Genomic DNA, 23883 nt, shown 5'->3' on the forward strand with positions numbered 1-23883 from the left:
TCAACACGGGGGCCACTCAGGGGTCCCCCTCCTGTACTCCCTGTTCACTCACGACTGCATGGCCAGGCACGACTCCAACACCATCAGTAAGTTTGCTGATGACACAACAGTGGTAAGCCTGATCATTGACAACGATGAGACAGCCTATAGGGAGAAGATCAGAGACCTGACTGTGTGGTGCCAGGATAACAACCTCTCCCTCAATGTGATCAAGACAAAGGAGATGATTGTGGACTACAGGAAAAGGAGGACTGAGCACGCCCCCATTCTCATTGACGGGGCTACAGTGGAGCAGGTTGAGAGCTTCAAGTTCCTTGGTGTCCACATCACCAACAAACTAACATGGTCCAAGCACACCAAGACAGTCATGAAGAGGGCACAACAAAACCTATTCCCCCTCAGGAGACTGAAAAGATTTGGTCCTCAGATCTTCAAAAGGTTTTACAGCTGCACCATCGAGAGCATCCTGACGGGTTGCATCACTGCCTGGTACGGCAACTGCTCAGCCTCCGACCACAAGGCACTACAGAGGGTAGTGCGAACAGCCCAGTACACCACCGGGGCCAAGCTTCCTGCCATCCAGGACCTCTATACCAGGCGGTGTCAGACGAAGGCCCTAAAAATTGTCAAAGACTCCAGCCACCCTAGTCATAGACTGTTCTCTCTGCTACATCATGGCAAGCGGTACTGGAGCGCCAAGTCTAGGTCCAAGAGGCTTCTAAACAACTTCTACCCCCAAGCCATAAGACTCCTGAACAGCTAATCAAATGGCTTACCCCCCCACGCTGCTACTCTCTGTTATTGTCTATGCATAGCCACTTTAATAACTCTAACTACATGTACATAATTACCTCAATAACGGTGCCGCAGCACATTGACACATTGACTCTGTACCGGTACCCCGCAAAGAAAATCGTACTGGACTCGTACTTTCCTTATTGTGGGCTCATCTATGATCCAACATGTTTCTATTAGGAAAGCAGAGACCATCTGTTACCCGGGTGCCCGGATCCAGGACACTGACTGTATGATCCCGCTACTCATTAGTAAACACCCGACTGCTTCAGAGACCATCTGTTACCCGGGTGCCCGGATCCAGGACATTGACTGTACGATCCCGCTACTCATTAGTAAACACCCGACTGCTTCAGAGACCATCTGTTACCCGGGTGCCCGCATCCAGGACACTGACTGTACGATCCCGCTACTCATTAGTAAACACCCGACTGCTTCAGAGACCATCTCTTACCCGGGTGCCCGCATCCAGGACACTGACTGTATGATCCCGCTACTCATTAGTAAACACCCGACTGCTTCAGCTAACACTGTCCATGTAGGGTCAAATGATATTAAACTACACGAATCTGAGCAACTTAAAAAGGACTTTAAATCACTGATTCATACTGTACTTAAATCAGGTAAACATTAATTCATGTCCACTCCCATCTGCACGCTCTACGAATTATAATTCCAGTTGTATGTGCCAACTACACATTAAAGGTTACTGTTGTTCAATAAGCAATATGTGGACAACTTTACAGCTTTCTCCGGGATGGATTACATCTGAATAGGTATGGTACAAGCCTTCTAACCTCAAACCTGGCTCTCACTATAGCCTCATACAGGGCATGTGAGAACTGACAATATATAGCCATTGGGGTTGATACTCGGAATTGGTCGATTCCCCATCAGGCTATATTGACTGCTCCCCCCATAGCTTTAAATAGCTCTACAGGTGCTGCCAACATGGATGGAATGTTTGATGGACTTTATGTGGTGTGGGGGCTGTGCTTTGGCAAAGTGGGTGGGGTTATATCCTTCCTCGGATGGGGCCACAGTGTCTCCTGACCCCTCCTGTCTCAGCCTCCAGTATTTATGCTGCAGTAGTTCATGTGTCGGGGGGCTGGGGTCAGTTTGTTATATCTGGAATACTTCTCCTGCCCTATTCGGTGTCCTGTGTGAATCTAAGTGTGCGTTCTCTAATTCTCTCCTTCTCTCATTCTTTCTCTCTCAGAGGACCTGAGCCCTAGGACCATGCCCCAGGACTACCTGACATGATGACTCCTTGCTGTCCCCAGTCCACCTGGCCGTGCTGCTGCTCCAGTTTCAACTGTTCTGCCTTATTATTATTATTCGACCATGCTGGTCATTTATGAACATTTGAACATCTTGGCCATGTTCTGTTATAATCTCCACCCGGCACAGCCAGAAGAGGACTGGCCACCTCACATAGCCTGGTTCCTCTCTAGGTTTCTTCCTAGGTTCTGGCCTTTCTAGGGAGTTTTTCCTAGCCACTGTGCTGCTACACCTGCATTGCTTGCTGTTTGGGGTTTTAGGCTGGGTTTCTGTACAGCACTTTGAGATATCAGCTGATGTACGAAGGGCTATATAAATAAATTTGATTTGATTTGATTTGAACTTACCTGGTAAAATAACGAATATATTAAAAATATATATATTTATATGTACATATTCTTATTCATCCCTTTACATTTGTGTGTATAAGGTAGTTGTTGTGAATTGTTAGATTACTTGTTAGATATTTTTTTATTTCACCTTTATTTAACCAGGTAGGCTAGTTGAGAACAAGTTGTAATTTACAACTGCGACCTGGCCAAGATAAAGCAAAGCAGTGCGACAACAACGCAGAGTTACACATGGAATAAGCAAACATACAGTCAATAACACAATAGAAAAATCTATGTACAGTGTGTGCAAATGCAGTAAGATTAGGGAGGTAAGGCAATAAATAGGCCATAGTGGCGAAATAATTACAATTTAGCATTAACACTGGAGTGATAGATGAGCAGATGATGGTGTGCAAGTAAAGATACTGGGGTGAAAAAGAACAAAAAAAATAAATACAATATGAGGATGAGGTAGTAGGGTGTGCTATTTACAGATGGGCTATGTATAGGTACAGTGATCGGTAAGATGCTCTGGCAGCTGATGCTTAAAGTTAGTGAGGGAGATATAAGTCTCCAGCTTCAGTGATTTTTACCATTTGTTCCAGTCATTTGGCAGCAGAGAACTGGAAGGAAAGGCGGCCAAAGGAGGTGTTTGGGGGTGACCAGTGAAATATACCTGCTGGAGCGCTATGATGACCAGGGATCTGAGATAAGGCTGGGTTTTACCTAGCAAAGACTTACAGATGACCTGGATCCAGTTGGTTTGGCGACGAATATGTAGCGAGGGCCAGCCGACTAGAGCATACAGGTTGCAGTGGTGGGTAGTATATGGGGTAACAAAACGGATGGCACTGTGATAGACTGCATCCAGTTTGCTGAGTAGAGTGTTGGAAGCTATTTTGTAGATGACATCGTCGAAGTCGAGGATCGGTAGGATAGTCAGTTTTGCGGGGGTTTTTGATTGTAGATGTTTATTGTGAGTCTGGAAGGAGAGTTTACAGTCTAGCCAGACACCCAGGTATTTGTAGTTGTCCACATATTCTACGTCAGAGCCGTCCAGAGTAGTGATGTTGGACAGGCGGTCAGGTGCAGGCAACGATCGGTTGAAGAGCATGCACTTAGTTTTACTTGCATTTTAAAAGCAGTTGGAGTCCACGGAAGGAGAGTTGTTTGGCATTGAAGCTCGTCTGGAGGTTTGTTAACACAGTGTCCAAGGAAGGGTCAGATGTATACAGAATGGTGTCGTCTATGTAGAGGTGGATCAGAGAATCACCAGCAGCAAGAGCGACCTCATTGATGTATACAGAGAAAAGAGTCGGCCTGAGAATTGAACCCTGTGGCACCCCCATAGAGACTGCCAGAGGTCCGGACAACAGGCCCTCCGATTTGATACACTGAACTCTGTCTGCGAAGTAGTTGGTGAACCAGGCGAGGCAGTCATTAGAGAAACCAAGGCTGAGTCTACTGATAAGAATGCGGTGATTGACAGAGTCGAAAGCCTTGGCCAGGTCGATGAAGACGGCTGCACAGTACTGTCGTTTATCGATGGCGGTTATGATATCGTTTAGGACCTTGAGCGTGGCTAAGGTGCACCCGTGACCAGCTCGGAAACCAGATTGCATAGCGGAGGGGGATGACCGCGGCAGCTTTCCAATCTTTAGGGATCTCAGACGATACGAAAGAGAGGTTGAACAGGCTAGAAATAGGGGTTGCAACATTTTCGACTGATAATTTTAGAAAGAGAGGGTCCAGATTGTCTAGCCCAGCTGATTTGTAGGGATCCAGATTTGGCAGCTGTTTCAGAACATCAGCTATCTGGATTTAGGAGAAGGAGATTTTATTATTTTATTTTAAGTGTTTCTAAAATCCTCTATCGAAAAAGTGAATGGTGGAAAAATGATTGGAGCCATTTCCTTGTTTGACTGCTAAGTTTGATGGGTATTATGACTCATACAGTGGTACTTCATACCAGTTGAATTTGATAAAATAAACCTAAGCAACTTTGTTTTATTAATAAAATAAACCTGAATATATGTATATTGACTTAGTGTCAAATTTGTCTATAATTTGGATGAAGCTTTGGTAGATGGCCTACAATTTTCTTTGAGAAGTTTTCTACATTCTGCCAATGAACTACAACACCCAAAATGCACTTCACCAAAACCCGGATTTCCGGTGAGGTACAAGGAGGGAAAATCTAAACATTCTGTCAACCCCCTTGCTAGCTACTTCTTTCTGTCGCCTACAGGTATATTTGAAGCGAAAATCGACATAGTATTTTGTCCAGGTAAGCCCAAATATGTCGATAATAATATACCCAACAAGTGTCCAGCATCATGACTAACGTAAATAACGTTAGTTGACACAAAGCTTCTAACTTAGCTACTGTAACGTTATATAGCTAGCTACGGTTGGTCTGTAGTTAACTAACTCGTTACTTAGCGAACTAGTTAAACATGTATTTCACCGGGTGTCTCAGAGCGAGAAAATGCAGAGGACCTCCCGTCTGAAGCGCGAGTTACAGCTGCTTAGCATGGAGCCTTCACCGGGGATCACTTGCTGGCAGACCGAGGGGAAGATGGACGAGCTCCGGGCCCGTGAGTATCAATCAATCAACTTATCGATCAGTCAGTCCTACGGTTATGTAGCCTCTCGGTGGGTGCTAGTATATGTGTTGAAGGAACTCTTTTCATGCATCCGCCATTGATAGCCTATTGGTGTTAATAATATATACCGTATATTATAAACATACATTTATAGTAGTGATCAATGATGTCGTTTTATATAGATATAAACGTCTATAGGTGTTGTTACTGTCCCTTGTCCTGTGTAGAAATAGTGGGCGGAGCTGAGACTCCGTTTGAAGGAGGAGTCTTCTCGCTGGAGATCATAGTTCCAGACAGGTATGATGTGACTGACATAACACACACATCTCTGAGTAGATACAGGTCTAGGACATGTTTTAGGTACAATCATCGTGATCATTCTCTCCTAACCCTCCAGGTATCCCTTTGAGCCCCCTAAGTTCTCTCCTAACCCCCCAGGTATCCCTTTGAGCTCCCTGTGTTCTCTCCTAACCCTCCAGGTATCCCTTTGAGCCCCCTGAGTTCTCTCCTAACCCTCCAGGTATCCCTTTGAGCCCCTAAGTTCTCTCCTAACCCCCAGGTATCCCTTTGAGCCCCCTAAGTTCTCTCTTAACCCTCCAGGTATCCGTTTGAGCCCTTAGTTCTCTCCTAACCCCCCAGGTATCCCTTTGAGCCCCTAAGTTCTCTCTTAACCCTCCAGGTATCCGTTTGAGCCCTTAGTTCTCTCCTAACCCTCCAGGTATCCCTTTGAGCCCCTAAGTTCTCTCCTAACCCTCCAGGTATCCCGTTGAGCCCCTGAGTTCTCTCCTAACCCTCCAGGTATCCCTTTGAGCCCCCCAAGATGAGATTCCTGACCCCCATCTACCACCCCAACATAGACAACAATGGTCGCATCTGTCACGACGCCCTCAAACTACCACCCAGGGTAACACACACACACTCAAACTACCACTCAGGGTAACACACACACTCAAACTACCACCCAGGGTAACACACACACACTCAAACTACCACCCAGGGTAACACACACACACTCAAACTGCCACCCAGGGTAACACACACACACACTCAAACTACCACCCAGGGTAACACACACACACTCAAACTACCACTCAGGGTAACACACACACACACACACTCAAACTACCACCCAGGGTAACACACACACACACACACACACACACACGCCCACGCAAGATACAACATGGACAGCCAACCTCTGCACCATGTGTAGCACCTCTTCTCTTTGTGTGTGTGTGTGTGTGTGTGTGTGCGTGTGTGTGTGCAGGGTGCGTGGAAACCTTCCCTGAACATCTCCACAGTGCTCACCTCCATACAGCTGCTGATGGCTGAACCCAACCTTGACGACCCACTCATGGCTGACATAGTGAGTAACACTGCTCCGTCCCTGTCCGTACAACGACTCAGACTAGACAGACTGACCCCATAGCTGATATAACAGACACTGACCCCATAGCTGATATAACAGAGAGACTGATCCCATAGCTGATATAACAGACAGACTGACCCCATAGCTGATATAACAGACAGGCTGACCCCATAGCTGATATAACAGACAGACTGACCCCATAGCTGATATAACAGACAGACTGACCCCATAGCTGATATAACAGACAGACTGACCCCATAGCTGATATAACAGACAGACTGACCCCATAGCTGAGATAACAGACAGACTGACCCCATAGCTGATATAACAGACAGACTGACCCCATAGCTGATATAACAGACAGACTGACCCCATAGCTGATATAACAGACAGACTGACCCCATAGCTGATATAACAGACAGACTGACCCCATAGCTGATATAACAGACAGACTGACCCCATAGCTGATATAACAGACAGACTGACCCCATAGCTGATATAACAGACAGACTGACCCCATAGCTGATATAACAGACAGACTGACCCCATAGCTGATATAACAGACAGACTGACCCCATAGCTGATATAACAGACAGACTGACCCCATAGCTGATATAACAGACAGACTGACCCCATAGCTGATATAACAGACAGACTGACCCCATAGCTGATATAACAGACAGACTGACCCCATAGCTGATATAACAGAGAGACTGATCCCATAGCTGATATAACAGAGAGACTGACCCCATAGCTGATATAACAGGCAGACTGACCCCATAGCTGATATAACAGGCAGACTGACCCCATAGCTGATATAACAGGCAGACTGACCCCATAGCTGATATAACAGACAGACTGACCCCATAGCTGATATAACAGGCAGACTGACCCCATAGCTGATATAACAGGCAGACTGACCCCATAGCTGATATAACAGACAGACTGACCCCATAGCTGATATAACAGACAGACTGACCCCATAGCTGATATAACAGACTGACCCCATAGCTGATATAACAGACAGACTGACCCCATAGCTGATATAACAGACAGACTGACCCCATAGCTGATATAACAGAGAGACTGACCCCATAGCTGATATAACAGACAGACTGACCCCATAGCTGATATAACAGACAGACTGACCCCATAGCTGATATAACAGACTGACTGATATAACCCTGACCCCATAGCTGATATAACAGACAGACTGACCCCATAGCTGATATAACAGACAGACTGACCCCATAGCTGAGATAACAGACAGACTGACCCCATAGCTGATATAACAGACAGACTGACCCCATAGCTGATATAACAGACAGACTGACCCCATAGCTGATATAACAGACAGACTGACCCCATAGCTGATATAACAGACAGACTGACCCCATAGCTGAGATAACAGACAGACTGACCCCATAGCTGATATAACAGACAGACTGACCCCATAGCTGAGATAACAGACAGACTGACCCCATAGCTGATATAACAGACAGACTGACCCCATAGCTGATATAACAGACAGACTGACCCCATAGCTGATATAACAGACAGACTGACCCCATAGCTGATATAACAGACAGACTGACCCCATAGCTGATATACACTATGTATACAAACGTTTGTGGACACCCTTCTACATAGTGGGTTCTATTTCAGTCACATCCGTTGCTGACAGGTTTATAAAATCGAGCACACATCCATGCAATCTCCATAGACAAACATTGGCAGTAGAATGGCCCTTACTGAAGTGTTCAGTGACTTTAAACGTGGCACCGTCATAGGATGCCACCTTTCCACAACAAGTCAGTTCATCACATTTCTGCCCTGCTAGAGCTGCCCCGGGCAACTGTAAGTTCTGTTATTGTGTAGTGGAAATGTCTAGGAGCAACAACGGCTCAGCCACAAAGTGGTAGGCCACACAAGCTCACAGAACGGGACCGCTGAAGCTTGTAGCGTGTAAAAATCATCTGTCCTCGGGTGCAACCTACAGAGTTCCTAACTACCTCTGGAAGCAATGTCAGCACAACAACTGTTCGTCAGGAGCTTCATGAAATGGGTTTCCATGGCCGAGCAGCCGCACACAAGCCTAAGATCACCATGCGCAATGCCAAGTGTTGGCTGTATTGGTGTAAAGCTCGCCGCCATTGGACTCTGGAGCAGTGGAAAGGCGATCTCTGGAGTCATGAATTACGCTTCACTATCTGGCAGTACGACAGACGAATCTGGGTTTGGTGGATGCCAGGAGAATGCTACCTGCCCCAATGCAAAGTGCCAAGTGTAAAGTTTGGTGGAGGGTAGCTGGGGCTGTTTTTCTTGGTTCCAGTGGAGGGAAATCTTAATGCTACAGCATATCATGACATTCTAGACTATTCTGTGTTTCCAACTTTGTGGCAACAGTTTGGGGAAGCCCATTCCTGTTTCAGCACGACAATGCCCCCGTGCACAAATCGGGATCCATACAGAAATGGTTTGTCAAGATCGGTGTGGAAGAACTTGACTGGTCTGCTCAGAGCCCTGACCTCAACCCCATCAAACACCTTTGGGATGAATTGGAATGCAGACTGCGAGCCAGGCCTAATCGCCCAACATCAGTGCCCAACCTCACTAGTGCTGTTGTCTCTGAATGGAAGTCCCCGCAGCAATGTTCCTACATCTAGTGGAAAGCCTTCCCAGAAGAGTGGAGGCTGTTATAGCAGCAAAGGAGGGACCAACTCCATATTAATGCCCAGGATTTTGGAATGAGATGTTGGACGAGCAGAGTTGATGTTGGTCCTGTAGCCCTCACACACACACAGAGTTGATGTTGGCAGGTGTTGCATGTCAAGAAGCTGATTAAACAGTATGGTCATTACATAGGTGCACCTTGTGCTGGGCACAATAAAAGGCCACTTTAAAATGTGCAGTGTTGTCACACAGCGTAATGCCACAGATTGAAGTTTTGAAGTATAATTTAATGTTAACTTCTCCCACGTCGTCGGTTTAGAGTCTTTGGCAGAACGTCCAACCGGCCTCAGACCACGTGTGTCCACATCAGCCCTCCACATCCGGCTTTTTCACTCGAGGGATCTTCAGAGGTGGCGCTGAGGAGTACTGCTCCCCAGTGGCTGGGCCCTGCTCCCCAGTGGCTGGGCCCTGCTCCCCAGTGGCTGGGCCCTGCTCCCCAGTGGCTGGGCCCTGCTCCCCAGTGGCTGGGCCCTGCTCCCCAGGGGCTGCTCCCCAGTGGCTGGGCCCTGCTCCCCAGGGGCTGCTCCCCAGTGGCTGGGCCCTGCTCCCCAGGGGCTGCTCCCCAGTGGCTGGGCCCTGCTTCCCAGGGGCTGCTCCCCAGTGGCTGGGCCCTGCTCCCCAGTGGCTGGGCCCTGCTCCCCAGTGGCTGGGCCCTGCTCCCCAGTGGCTGGGCCCTGCTCCCCAGTGGCTGGGCCCTGCTCCCCAGTGGCTGGGCCCTGCTCCCCAGTGGCTGCTCCCCAGTGGCTGCTCCCCAGTGGCTGCTCCCCAGTGGCTGGGCCCCAGTGGCTGGGCCCTGCTCCCCAGTGGCTGGGCCCTGCTCCCCAGTGGCTGGGCCCTGCTCCCCAGTGGCTGGGCCCTGCTCCCCAGTGGCTGGGCCCTGCTCCCCAGTGGCTGGGCCCTGCTCCCCAGTGGCTGGGCCCTGCTCCCCAGTGGCTGCTCCCCAGTGGCTGCTCCCCAGTGGCTGGGCCCCAGTGGCTGGGCCCTGCTCCCCAGTGGCTGGGCCCTGCTCCCCAGTGGCTGGGCCCTGCTCCCCAGTGGCTGGGCCCTGCTCCCCAGTGGCTGGGCCCTGCTCCCCAGTGGCTGGGCCCTGCTCCCCAGTGGCTGGGCCCTGCTCCCCAGTGGCTGGGCCCTGCTCCCCAGTGGCTGGGCCCTATGCCCTCCAGTGGCTGGGCCCTGCTCCCCAGTGGCTGGGCCCTATGCCCTCCCGGCCCTTCCATTGCAGCACAGTCATGTGAAATCCATAGATTAGAGCCTAATGAATTTATTTCGACTGATTTCCTTATTTGAACTGGAACTCAGTAAAATATTTGAAATTGTTGCATGTTGCGTTTATCTTTTTGTTCAGTATAATTCATAATTAATCATAATTTTGGTGGGTGCATTGGCCCTATTTCACACATGTACAAGTGTATATTAATATATGTGTGAATTGGAAATGTGTTTTTGTTTTTTCCGTATCCTCCCCTGAGACGCCCTCGGTGACGTTATCCGTCTCACACACTGTCTGTTTCTCTCCCAGTCTTCAGAGTTGAAGTACAGCAAGCAGGTATATCTGGAGAAGGCCAAGAGATGGACGGAGAAACATGCTGTACAGAACAACAAGGTAATGTTAACCAGGTGGTTAGATATGTGGACCGTAGACACACTGACTGTATGTAGTGGTGTCTTCTCTCCACAAGGTGGTGCTGTAACTTCATGTCAATGTAGTCATGTTATGTAGTGGATGAGGGTCCTGGGAGTGTGGTGCCAGGAAAATAACCTCAACGAAACAGATGATGGTGGACTTCAGGAAACAGCAGAGGCAACAGCCCCATATCCACATCGACGGGACAGTAGTGGAGAAGGTGGAAAGCTTCAACTTCCTCTGCGTGTACACATCACTGACGATCTGAAATGGACCACCCACACAGACAGTGTGGTGAAGAAGGCACAACAGCGCCTCTTCAACCTCAGGAGCCTGAAGACAATCCAGAGCATCCTGGCGGGCTGTATCACCGCCTGGTACGGCAACTGCTCCGCCCACAACCGTAAGGCTCTCCAGAGGGTAGTGAGGTCTGCACAACGCATCACCGAGGGAAAACTACCTGCCCTCCAGGACACCTACACCACCCGATGTTACAGGAAGGCCATAAAGATAATCAAGGACAACAACCACCCGAGCCACTGCCTGTTCACCCCGCTGCCATCCAGAAGGCGAGGTCAGTACAGGTGCATCAAAGCTGGGACCGAGAGACTGAAAAACAGCTTCTATCTCAAGGCCATCCGACTGTTAAACAGCCATCACTGGCTGGCTACTCAACCCTGTACCATAGAGACTGCTGCCCTCTATACATAGACATGGAATCACTGGCCACTATAATGTTAACATACTGCTTTAATCGTCTCATTTGTAAATACTCTGTTTATTCTTTTAGTCAATGCCACTCTGCTCATCCTAGTATTTATATATTTCTTAATTACATTCTTTTACTTTTAGATGTGTGTTTTGTTGTGAATTGTTAAATATTACTGCACTGTTGGAGCTGGGAACACAAGCATTTAGTTAGATACTACTGTTGGAGCTGGGAACACAAGCATTTAGTTAGATATTACTGCACTGCTAGGAACACAAGCATTTAGTTAGATATTACTGTTGGAGCTGGGAAAACAAGCATTTAGTTAGATATTACTGTTGGAGCTAGGAACCCAAGCATTTAGTTAGATATTACTGTTGGAGCTGGGAAAACAAGCATTTAGTTAGATATTACTGTTGGAGCTAGGAACACAAGCATTTAGTTAGATATTACTGCACTGCTAGGAACACAAGCATTTAGTTAGATATTACTGTTGGAGCTGGGAAAACAAGCATTTAGTTAGATATTACTGTTGGAGCTAGGAACACAAGCATTTAGTTAGATACTACTGGACTGTTGGAGCTAGGAACACAAGCATTCAGTTAGATACTACTGTTGGAGCTGGGAACACAAGCATTTAGTTAGATACTACTGTTGGAGCTGGGAACACAAGCATTCAGTTAGATACTACTGTTGGAGCTGGGAACACAAGCATTTAGTTAGATATTACTGTTGGAGCTGGGAACACAAGCATTTAGTTAGATATTACTGTTGGAGCTGGGAACACAAGCATTTAGTTAGATATTACTGTTGGAGCTAGGAACACAAGCATTTAGTTAGATACTACTGGACTGTTGGAGCTAGGAACACAAGCATTTAGTTAGATACTACTGTTGGAGCTGGGAACACAAGCATTTAGTTAGATACTACTGTTGGAGCTGGGAACACAAGCATTCAGTTAGATATTACTGTTGGAGCTGGGAACACAAGCATTTAGTTAGATATTACTGTTGGAGCTGGGAACACAAGCATTTAGTTAGATACTACTGCACTGTTGGAGCTGGGAACACAAGCATTTAGTTAGATACTACTGTTGGAGCTGGGAACACAAGCATTTAGTTAGATACTACTGTTGGAGCTGGGAACACAAGCATTCAGTTAGATACTACTGTTGGAGCTGGGAACACAAGCATTTAGTTAGATATTACTGTTGGAGCTGGGAACACAAGCATTTAGTTAGATACTACTGCACTGTTGGAGCTGGGAACACAAGCATTTAGTTAGATACTACTGTTGGAGCTGGGAACACAAGCATTTAGTTAGATACTACTGTTTGGAGCTAGGAACACAAGCATTTAGTTAGATACTACTGTGTTGGAGCTGGGAACACAAGCATTTAGTTAGATACTACTGCACTGTTGGAGCTAGGAACACAAGCATTTAGTTAGATACTACTGCACTGTTGGAGCTAGGAACACAAGCATTTAGTTAGATACTACTGCACTGTTGGAGCTAGGAACACAAGCGTTTAGTTAGATACTACTGTTGGAGCTGGGAACACAAGCATTTAGTTAGATATTACTGTTGGAGCTGGGAACACAAGCATTTAGTTAGATATTACTGTTGGAGCTAGGAACACAAGCATTTAGTTAGATATTGCTGTTGGAGCTGGGAACACAAGCATTTAGTTAGATATTACTGTTGGAGCTGGGAACACAAGCATTTAGTTAGATATTACTGCACTGTTGGAGCTGGGAACACAAGCATTTAGTTAGATATTACTGCACTGCTAGGAACACAAGCATTTAGTTAGATATTACTGCACTGTTGGAGCTGGGAACACAAGCATTTAGTTAGATATTACTGCACTGTTGGAGCTGGGAACACAAGCATTTAGTTAGATACTACTGTTGGAGCTGGGAACACAAGCATTTAGTTAGATATTACTGTTGGAGCTGGGAACACAAGCATTTAGTTAGATATTACTGTTGGAGCTGGGAACACAAGCATTTAGTTAGATACTACTGCACTGTTGGAGCTGGGAACACAAGCATTTAGTTAGATACTACTGTTGGAGCTGGGAACACAAGCATTTAGTTAGATACTACTGTTGGAGCTGGGAACACAAGCATTCAGTTAGATACTACTGTTGGAGCTGGGAACACAAGCATTTAGTTAGATATTACTGTTGGAGCTGGGAACACAAGCATTTAGTTAGATATTACTGTTGGAGCTGGGAACACAGGCATTTAGTTAGATACTACTGTTGGAGCTGGGAACACAAGCATTTAGTTAGATACTACTGTTGGAGCTGGGAACACAAGCATTTAGTTAGATACTACTGTTGGAGCTAGGAACACAAGCATTTAGTTAGATACTACTGTACTGTTGGAGCTGGGAACACAAGCATTTAGTTAGATACTACTGTTGGAGCTAGGAACACAAGCATTTAGTTAGATACTACTGTTGGAGCTAGGAACTCAAGCATTTAGTTAGATACTACTGCACTGTTGGAGCTAGGAACACAAGCATTTAGTTAGATACTACTGTTGGAGCTAGGAACACAAGCATTTAGTTAGATATTGCTGTTGGAGCTGGGAACACAAGCATTTAGTTAGATATTACTGTTGGAGCTGGGAACACAAGCATTTAGTTAGATATTACTGCACTGTTGGAGCTGGGAACAAAAGCATTTAGTTAGATATTACTGCACTTTAGTTAGATATTGCACTAGGAACACAAGCATTTAGTTAGATATTACTGCACTGTTGGAGCTGGGAACACAAGCATTTAGTTAGATATTACTGCACTGTTGGAGCTGGGAACACAAGCATTTAGTTAGATATTACTGCACTGTTGGAGCTGGGAACACAAGCATTTAGTTAGATATTACTGCACTGCTAGGAACACAAGCATTTAGTTAGATATTACTGCACTGTTGGAGCTGGGAACACAAGCATTTAGTTAGATATTACTGCACTGTTGGAGCTGGGAACACAAGCATTTAGTTAGATACTACTGTTGGAGCTGGGAACACAAGCATTTACTTAGATATTACTGTTGGAGCTGGGAACACAAGCATTTAGTTAGATATTACTGTTGGAGCTGGGAACACAAGCATTTAGTTAGATATTACTGCACTGTTGGAGCTGGGAACACAAGCATTTAGTTAGATACTACTGTTGGAGCTGGGAACACAAGCATTTAGTTAGATATTACTGTTGGAGCTGGGAACACAAGCATTTAGTTAGATATTACTGTTGGAGCTTTAGGATACTACTGTTGGAACACAAGCATTTAGTTAGATACTACTGGCTGGAACACAAGCATTTAGTTAGATACTACTGTTGGAGCTAGGAACACAAGCATTTAGTTAGTTAGATACTACTGCACTGTTGGAGCTGGGAACACAAGCATTTAGTTAGATACTACTGTTGGAGCTGGGAACACAAGCATTTAGTTAGATACTACTGCACTGTTGGAGCTGGGAACACAAGCATTTAGTTAGATACTACTGCACTGTTGGAGCTGGGAACACAAGCATTTAGTTAGATACTACTGCACTGTTGGAGCTAGGAACACAAGCATTTAGTTAGATACTACTGCACTGTTGGAGCTAGGAACACAAGCATTTAGTTAGATACTACTGCACTGTTGGAGCTAGGGAACACAAGCATTTAGTTAGATACTACTGTTGGAGCTGGGAACACAAGCATTTAGTTAGATATTACTGTTGGAGCTGGGAACACAAGCATTTAGTTAGATATTACTGTTGGAGCTAGGAACACAAGCATTTAGTTAGATATTACTGTTGGAGCTGGGAACACAAGCATTTAGTTAGATATTACTGTTGGAGCTGGGAACACAAGCATTTAGTTAGATATTACTGCACTGTTGGAGCTGGGAACACAAGCATTTAGTTAGATATTACTGCACTGTTGGAGCTAGAACACAAGCATTTAGTTAGATATTACTGCACTGTTGGAGCTGGGAACACAAGCATTTAGTTAGATATTACTGCACTGTTGGAGCTGGGAACACAAGCATTTAGTTAGATACTACTGTTGGAGCTGGGAACACAAGCATTTAGTTAGATATTACTGTTGGAGCTGGGAACACAAGCATTTAGTTAGATATTACTGTTGGAGCTGGGAACACAAGCATTTAGTTAGATACTACTGCTGGGAACACAAGCATTTAGTTAGCTGTTGGAGCTGGGAACACAAGCATTTAGTTAGATACTACTGTTGGAGCTGGGAACACAAGCATTTAGTTAGATACTACTGTTGGAGCTGGGAACACAAGCATTTAGTTAGATACTACTGTTGGAGCTGGGAACACAAGCATTTAGTTAGATATTACTGTTGGAGCTGGGAACACAAGCATTTAGTTAGATATTACTGTTGGAGCTGGGAACACAAGCATTTAGTTAGATACTACTGTACTGTTGGAGCTGGGAACACAAGCATTTAGTTAGATACTACTGTTGGAGCTGGGAACACAAGCATTTAGTTAGATACTACTGCACTGTTGGAGCTAGGAACACAAGCATTTAGTTAGATACTACTGCACTGTTGGAGCTGGGAACACAAGCATTTAGTTAGATACTACTGCACTGTTGGAGCTAGGAACACAAGCATTTAGTTAGATACTACTGCACTGTTGGAGCTAGGAACACAAGCATTTAGTTAGATACTACTGCACTGTTGGAGCTAGGAACACAAGCATTTAGTTAGATACTACTGTTGGAGCTAGGAACACAAGCATTTAGTTAGATATTGCTGTTGGAGCTGGGAACACAAGCATTTAGTTAGATATTACTGCACTGTTGGAGCTGGGAACAAAAGCATTTAGTTAGATATTACTGCACTGCTAGGAACACAAGCATTTAGTTAGATATTACTGCACTGTTGGAGCTGGGAACACAAGCATTTAGTTAGATATTACTGCACTGTTGGAGCTGGGAACACAAGCATTTAGTTAGATATTACTGCACTGTTGGAGCTGGGAACACAAGCATTTAGTTAGATATTACTGCTGGGAACACAAGCATTTAGTTAGATATTACTGCACTGTTGGAGCTAGGAACACAAGCATTTAGTTAGATATTACTGCACTGTTGGAGCTGGGAACACAAGCATTTAGTTAGATACTACTGTTGGAGCTGGGAACACAAGCATTTAGTTAGATATTACTGTTTAGTTAGATATTACTGCTGGGAACACAAGCATTTAGTTAGATATTACTGTTGGAGCTGGGAACACAAGCATTTAGTTAGATACTACTGTTGGAGCTGGGAACACAAGCATTTAGTTAGATACTACTGTTGGAGCTGGGAACACAAGCATTTAGTTAGATATTACTGTTGGAGCTGGGAACACAAGCATTTAGTTAGATATTACTGTTGGAGCTGGGAACACAAGCATTTAGTTAGATATTACTGTTGGAGCTGGAACACTGCATTTAGTTAGATACTACTGGGAACACAAGCTTTAGTTAGAACACAAGCATTTAGTTAGATACTACTGCACTGTTGGAGCTGGGAACACAAGCATTTAGTTAGTTACTGATACTACTGCATTTAGTTAGATACTACTGCACTGTTGGAGCTAGGAACACAAGCATTTAGTTAGATACTACTGTTGGAGCTGGGAACACAAGCATTTAGTTAGATACTACTGCACTGTTGGAGCTAGGAACACAAGCATTTAGTTAGATATTACTGTTGGAGCTGGGAACACAAGCATTTAGTTAGATACTACTGCACTGTTGGAGCTAGGAACACAAGCATTTAGTTAGATACTACTGCACTGTTGGAGCTGGGAACACAAGCATTTAGTTAGATACTACTGCACTGTTGGAGCTAGGAACACAAGCATTTAGTTAGATACTACTGCACTGTTGGAGCTAGGAACACAAGCATTTAGTTAGATACTACTGCACTGTTGGAGCTAGGAACACAAGCATTTAGTTTAGTTAGATACTACTGTTGGAGCTGGGAACACAAGCATTTAGTTAGATATTACTGTTGGAGCTAGGAACACAAGCATTTAGTTAGATATTACTGTTGGAGCTAGGAACACAAGCATTTAGTTAGATATTACTGTTGGAGCTGGGAACACAAGCATTTAGTTAGATATTACTGTTGGAGCTGGGAACACAAGCATTTAGTTAGATATTACTGTTGGAGCTGGGAACACAAGCATTTAGTTAGATATTACTGTTGGAGCTAGGAACACAAGCATTTAATTAGATACTACTGCACTGTTGGAGCTAGGAACACAAGCATTTAGTTAGATACTACTGCACTGTTGGAGCTGGGAACACAAGCATTTAGTTAGATATTACTGTTGGAGCTGGAACACAAGCATTTAGTTAGATATTACTGTTGGAGCTGGGAACACAAGCATTTAGTTAGATACTACTGCACTGTTGGAGCTAGGAACACAAGCATTTAGTTAGATACTACTGCACTGTTGGAGCTGGGAACACAAGCATTTAGTTAGATATTACTGTTGGAGCTGGGAACACAAGCATTTAGTTAGATATTACTGTTGGAGCTGGGAACACAAGCATTTAGTTAGATATTACTGTTGGAGCTGGGAACACAAGCATTTAGTTAGATATTACTGTTGGAGCTATATTTAGTTAGATATTACTGTTGGAGCTGGGAACACAAGCATTTAGTTAGATATTACTGTTGGAGCTGGGAACACAAGCATTTAGTTAGATATTACTGTTGGAGCTGGGAACACAAGCATTTAGTTAGATACTGTTGGAGCTGGGAACACAAGCATTTAGTTAGATATTACTGTTGGAGCTGGGAACACAAGCATTTAGTTAGATATTACTGTTGGAGCTAGGGAACACAAGCATTTAGTTAGATATTGCACTGTTGGAGCTGGGAACACAAGCATTTAGTTAGATATTACTGTTGGAGCTGGGAACACAAGCATTTAGTTAGATACTGGAACACAAGCATTTAGTGTTGGAGCTAGGAACACAAGCATTTAGTTAGATACTACTGCACTGTTGGAGCTAGGAACACAAGCATTTAGTTAGATACTACTGTTGGAGCTGGGAACACAAGCATTTAGTTAGATACTACTGCACTGTTGGAGCTAGGAACACAAGCATTTAGTTAGATACTGTTGGACTGCACTGTTGGAGCTGGGAACACAAGCATTTAGTTAGATATTACTGTTGGAGCTGGGAACACAAGCATTTAGTTAGATATTACTGTTGGAGCTGGGAACACAAGCATTTAGTTAGATATTACTGTTGGAGCTGGGAACACAAGCATTTAGTTAGATATTACTGTTGGAGCTGGGAACACAAGCATTTAGTTAGATATTACTGTTGGAGCTAGGAACACAAGCATTTAGTTAGATATTACTGCACTGTTGGAGCTGGGAACACAAGCATTTAGTTAGATATTACTGCACTGTTGGAGCTAGAAACACACGCATTTAGTTAGATATTACTGTTGGAGCTGGGAACACAAGCATTTAGTTAGATATTACTGTTGGAGCTAGGAACACAAGCATTTAGTTAGATATTACTGCACTGCTAGGAACACAAGCATTTAGTTAGATATTACTGTTGGAGCTGGGAACACAAGCATTTAGTTAGATATTACTGTTGGAGCTAGGAACACAAGCATTTAGTTAGATACTACTGCACTGTTGGAGCTGGGAACACAAGCATTTAGTTAGATATTACTGTTGGAGCTAGGAACACAAGCATTTAGTTAGATACTACTGCACTGTTGGAGCTAGGAACACAAGCATTTAGTTAGATACTACTGTTGGAGCTGGGAACACAAGCATTTAGTTAGATACTACTGCACTGTTGGAGCTAGGAACACAAGCATTTAGTTAGATATTACTGTTGGAGCTGGGAACACAAGCATTTAGTTAGATACTACTGCACTGTTGGAGCTAGGAACACAAGCATTTAGTTAGATACTACTGCACTGTTGGAGCTAGGAACACAAGCATTTAGTTAGATACTACTGCACTGTTGGAGCTAGGAACACAAGCATTTAGTTAGATATTACTGCACTGTTGGAGCTAGGAACACAAGCATTTAGTTAGATACTACTGTTGGAGCTGGGAACACAAGCATTTAGTTAGATACTACTGCACTGTTGGAGCTAGGAACACAAGCATTTAGTTAGATACTACTGCACTGTTGGAGCTAGGAACACAAGCATTTAGTTAGATACTACTGTTGGAGCTAGAAACACAAGCATTTAGTTAGATATTACTGTTGGAGCTGGGAACACAAGCATTTAGTTAGATATTACTGTTGGAGCTGGGAACACAAGCATTTAGTTAGATATTACTGTTGGAGCTAGGAACACAAGCATTTAGTTAGATATTACTGTTGGAGCTAGGAACACAAGCATTTAGTTAGATATTACTGTTGGAGCTAGGAACACAAGCATTTAGTTAGATATTACTGTTGGAGCTAGGAACACAAACACAAGCATTTAGTTAGATATTACTGTTGGAGCTAGGAACACAAGCATTTAGTTAGATACTACTGCACTGTTGGAGCTGGAACACAAGCATTTAGTTAGATATTACTGTTGGAGCTGGGAACACAAGCATTTAGTTAGATATTACTGTTGGAGCTAGGAACACAAGCATTTAGTTAGATACTACTGCACTGTTGGAGCTAGGAACACAAGCATTTAGTTAGATATTACTACTGCACTGTTTAGTTAGCTACTGTTGGAGCTGGGAACACAAGCATTTAGTTAGATACTACTGTTGGAGCTAGGAACACAAGCATTTAGTTAGATACTACTGTTGGAGCTAGGAACACAAGCATTTAGTTAGATACTACTGCACTGTTGGAGCTAGGAACACAAGCATTTAGTTAGATACTACTGCACTGTTGGAGCTAGGAACACAAGCATTTAGTTAGATATTACTGCACTGTTGGAGCTAGGAACACAAGCATTTAGTTAGATACTACTGTTGGAGCTGGGAACACAAGCATTTAGTTAGATACTACTGTTGGAGCTAGGAACACAAGCATTTAGTTAGATACTACTGTTGGAGCTAGGAACACAAGCATTTAGTTAGATACTACTGCACTGTTGGAGCTAGGAACACAAGCATTTAGTTAGATACTACTGTTGGAGCTGGGAACACAAGCATTTAGTTAGATATTACTGTTGGAGCTGGGAACACAAGCATTTAGTTAGATACTACTGCACTGTTGGAGCTAGGAACACAAGCATGTAGTTAGATACTACTGTTGGAGCTGGGAACACAAGCATTTAGTTAGATATTACTGCACTGTTGGAGCTAGGAACACAAGCATTTAGTTAGATACTACTGTTGGAGCTAGGAACACAAGCATTTAGTTAGATACTACTGCACTGTTGGAGCTAGGAACACAAGCATTTAGTTAGATAATACTGTACTGTTGGAGCTAGGAACACAAGCATTTAGTTAGATACTACTGTTGGAGCTAGGAACACAAGCATTTAGTTAGATACTACTGTTGGAGCTAGGAACACAAGCATTTAGTTAGATACTACTGCACTGTTGGAGCTAGGAACACAAGCATTTAGTTAGATACTACTGTTGGAGCTAGGAACACAAGCATTTAGTTAGATACTAGCTGTTGGAGCTTAGGAACACAAGCATTTAGTTAGATACTACTGCACTGTTGGAGCTAGGAACACAAGCATGTAGTTAGATACTACTGTTGGAGCTGGGAACACAAGCATTTAGTTAGATATTACTGTTGGAGCTGGGAACACAAGCATTTATTTGGATATTACTGTTGGAGCTGGGAACACAAGCATTTAGTTCGATACTACTGCACTGTTGGAGCTAGGAACACAAGCATTTAGTTAGATATTACTGTTGGAGCTGGGAACACAAGCATTTAGTTAGATACTACTGTACTGTTGGAGCTAGGAACACAAGCATTTAGTTAGATATTACTGTTGGAGCTGGGAACACAAGCATTTAGTTAGATACTACTGCACTGTTGGAGCTAGAAACACAAGCATTTAGTTAGATACTACTGCACTGTTGGAGCTAGAAACACAAGCATTTAGTTAGATATTACTGCACTGCTAGGAACACAAGCATTTAGTTAGATATTACTGTTGGAGCTGGGAACACAAGCATTTAGTTAGATACTACTGCACTGTTGGAGCTAGGAACACAAGCATTTAGTTAGATATTACTGTTGGAGCTGGGAACACAAGCATTTAGTTAGATATTACTGCACTGTTGGAGCTAGAAACACAAGCATTTAGTTAGATACTACTGCACTGTTGGAGCTAGGAACACAAGCATTTAGTTAGATATTACTGCACTGCTAGGAACACAAGCATTTAGTTAGATATTACTGTTGGAGCTAGGAACACAAGCATTTAGTTAGATACTACTGCACTGTTGGAGCTAGAAACACAAGCATTTAGTTAGATACTACTGCACTGTTGGAGCTGGGAACACAAGCATTTAGTTAGATACTACTGCACTGTTGGAGCTAGGAACACAAGCATTTAGTTAGATACTACTGCACTGTTGGAGCTAGGAACACAAGCATTTAGTTAGATACTACTGCACTGTTGGAGCTAGGAACACAAGCATTTAGTTAGATACTACTGCACTGCTGGAGCTAGGAACACAAGCATTTAGTTAGATACTACTGCACTGTTGGAGCTGGGAACACAAGCATTTAGTTAGATACTACTGCACTGTTGGAGCTGGGAACACAAGCATTTAGTTAGATATTACTGTTGGAGCTAGGAACACAAGCATTTAGTTAGATACTACTGTTGGAGCTGGGAAAACAAGCATTTAGTTAGATCTTACTGTTGGAGCTAGGAACACAAGCATTTAGTTAGATACTACTGCACTGTTGGAGCTAGGAACACCAGCATTTAGTTAGATACTACTGTTGGAGCTGGGAACACAAGCATTTAGTTAGATACTACTGCACTGTTGGAGCTGGGAACACAAGCATTTAGTTAGATTCTACTGCACTGTTGGAGCTAGGAACACAAGCATTTAGTTAGATATTACTGCACTGTTGGAGCTGGGAACACAAGCATTTCACTACACCCCCAATAACATATCTTAAATATGGACCAATAACATCTGATAAATACGGACCAATAACATCTGTTAAATATGGACCAATAAGATTTGTCTTCTCGCCACAAGGTGGTGCTGTAACTCCCCGTCAGTGTCGGAATGTTATGACGCTTCTATTTAGTGAACGTGTTCATTCTAGAAAGATACCAGGCCATTTGATTAAGGGAACTGCTGCAGAGCTTAATATGCTGTTCAATGATCAAATATCACCTGACTTAAGTTCAGTATTCCATCCATTTGAAGAGTAGTATATTTTAATGCTTGCCTTCAGCAGTTAATTAATTGTGTGTGTGTGTGTGTGTGTAGGGTGGTGTGGTGGAGACCGTGGACAGTGCCGAAGCTCAGGTCCAGCCGCCGGCCCTCAAGAGACAAGCTCAGGACAAGACAGAGGAACACCCCAAGAGAACGTGTCTGTAGCATGTCACACATTGTGCTCTGTCCCGTTGTGTTGGGAACAGTAATTACTTCACTTTGTCTTTAAGTGTTTGAGATTTTCCCTTTTTATATAGTTATGTACAGACTAAGGCTGGGATTCATTCATAGCAATGTTTAGGCAGTGTCTTTTATTTAGTATTCAGCTCACACACTTGTTATTCTGAGGAGTGAAAGCATGCCTGTTGAGAGGGGTCGACCTGCTAGTAGTTGTCGGTTTTAATACAGTACCCAGGTCCAATATGGGACTTAATTTGACTGTTGGAAATAATGTCATGCTGCTTACTCCAATTAGATTCTTCTTTTCTTATTAAAATATGTTTTGAAGCTAACTGAGTTGAACATTTTATTGATATATTTAACATTGGAATGTGTAATCATATAAAACAAAGACCAGTCATCTCTACTCGTATAAAACCATTTTTATTCAACCATAACTTTTAACAGGTATTTAATTCAATTAAAAACGTTTTTAGCAACAATAGAAGGTATGTACATCCAAAGGAACAAGTCAGTTTGTAACAAACTACAGGTTATATTTTATATGTATTGTGCTAAAACAAAGGGGAAATGTTTTTTTTTAGAAGGGTTGGTTATTTAGCAACAAAACGGATGTGTGTGTAACTATGGGGCAAAACTGACAGGGTTGGCTTAGACTGACACGTGTGGAACTATGGGGCAAAACTGACAGGGTTGGCTTAGACTGACACGTGAACTATTTCATCTCCAATGTTTATTGAACACATACATGTGTAGAATGAGTACTTGTTTCAAATATATTGTGACAGTTGTTAGATAGCGAATTTTAGCATTAACTTGAGGTCAGTTCTAACAAGACAAAACTAGTTGAAATGAGCCACATGGCAGCTT

General features: G+C 43.8%; 1 protein-coding gene across 1 annotated transcript; it reads left to right on the forward strand.

The window, feature by feature from the left end:
* The first annotated feature begins 4534 nt into the window (after positions 1 to 4534).
* On the forward strand, positions 4535 to 23345 carry ube2t (ubiquitin-conjugating enzyme E2T (putative)). The gene is made up of 7 exons (XM_042299866.1): positions 4535 to 4695; positions 4888 to 5005; positions 5242 to 5311; positions 5813 to 5918; positions 6282 to 6380; positions 10636 to 10719; positions 22888 to 23345. Exons 2-7 carry the CDS (start codon positions 4897 to 4899, stop codon positions 22996 to 22998), a joined length of 579 nt encoding a protein of 192 aa, XP_042155800.1. The 5' UTR covers positions 4535 to 4695; positions 4888 to 4896; the 3' UTR covers positions 22999 to 23345.
* The last annotated feature ends 538 nt before the right edge of the window (positions 23346 to 23883 follow it).

Source organism: Oncorhynchus tshawytscha, linkage group LG16 (genome assembly GCF_018296145.1).
Source record: "Oncorhynchus tshawytscha isolate Ot180627B linkage group LG16, Otsh_v2.0, whole genome shotgun sequence".
In the NCBI taxonomy this organism is placed as follows: domain Eukaryota; kingdom Metazoa; phylum Chordata; class Actinopteri; order Salmoniformes; family Salmonidae; genus Oncorhynchus; species Oncorhynchus tshawytscha.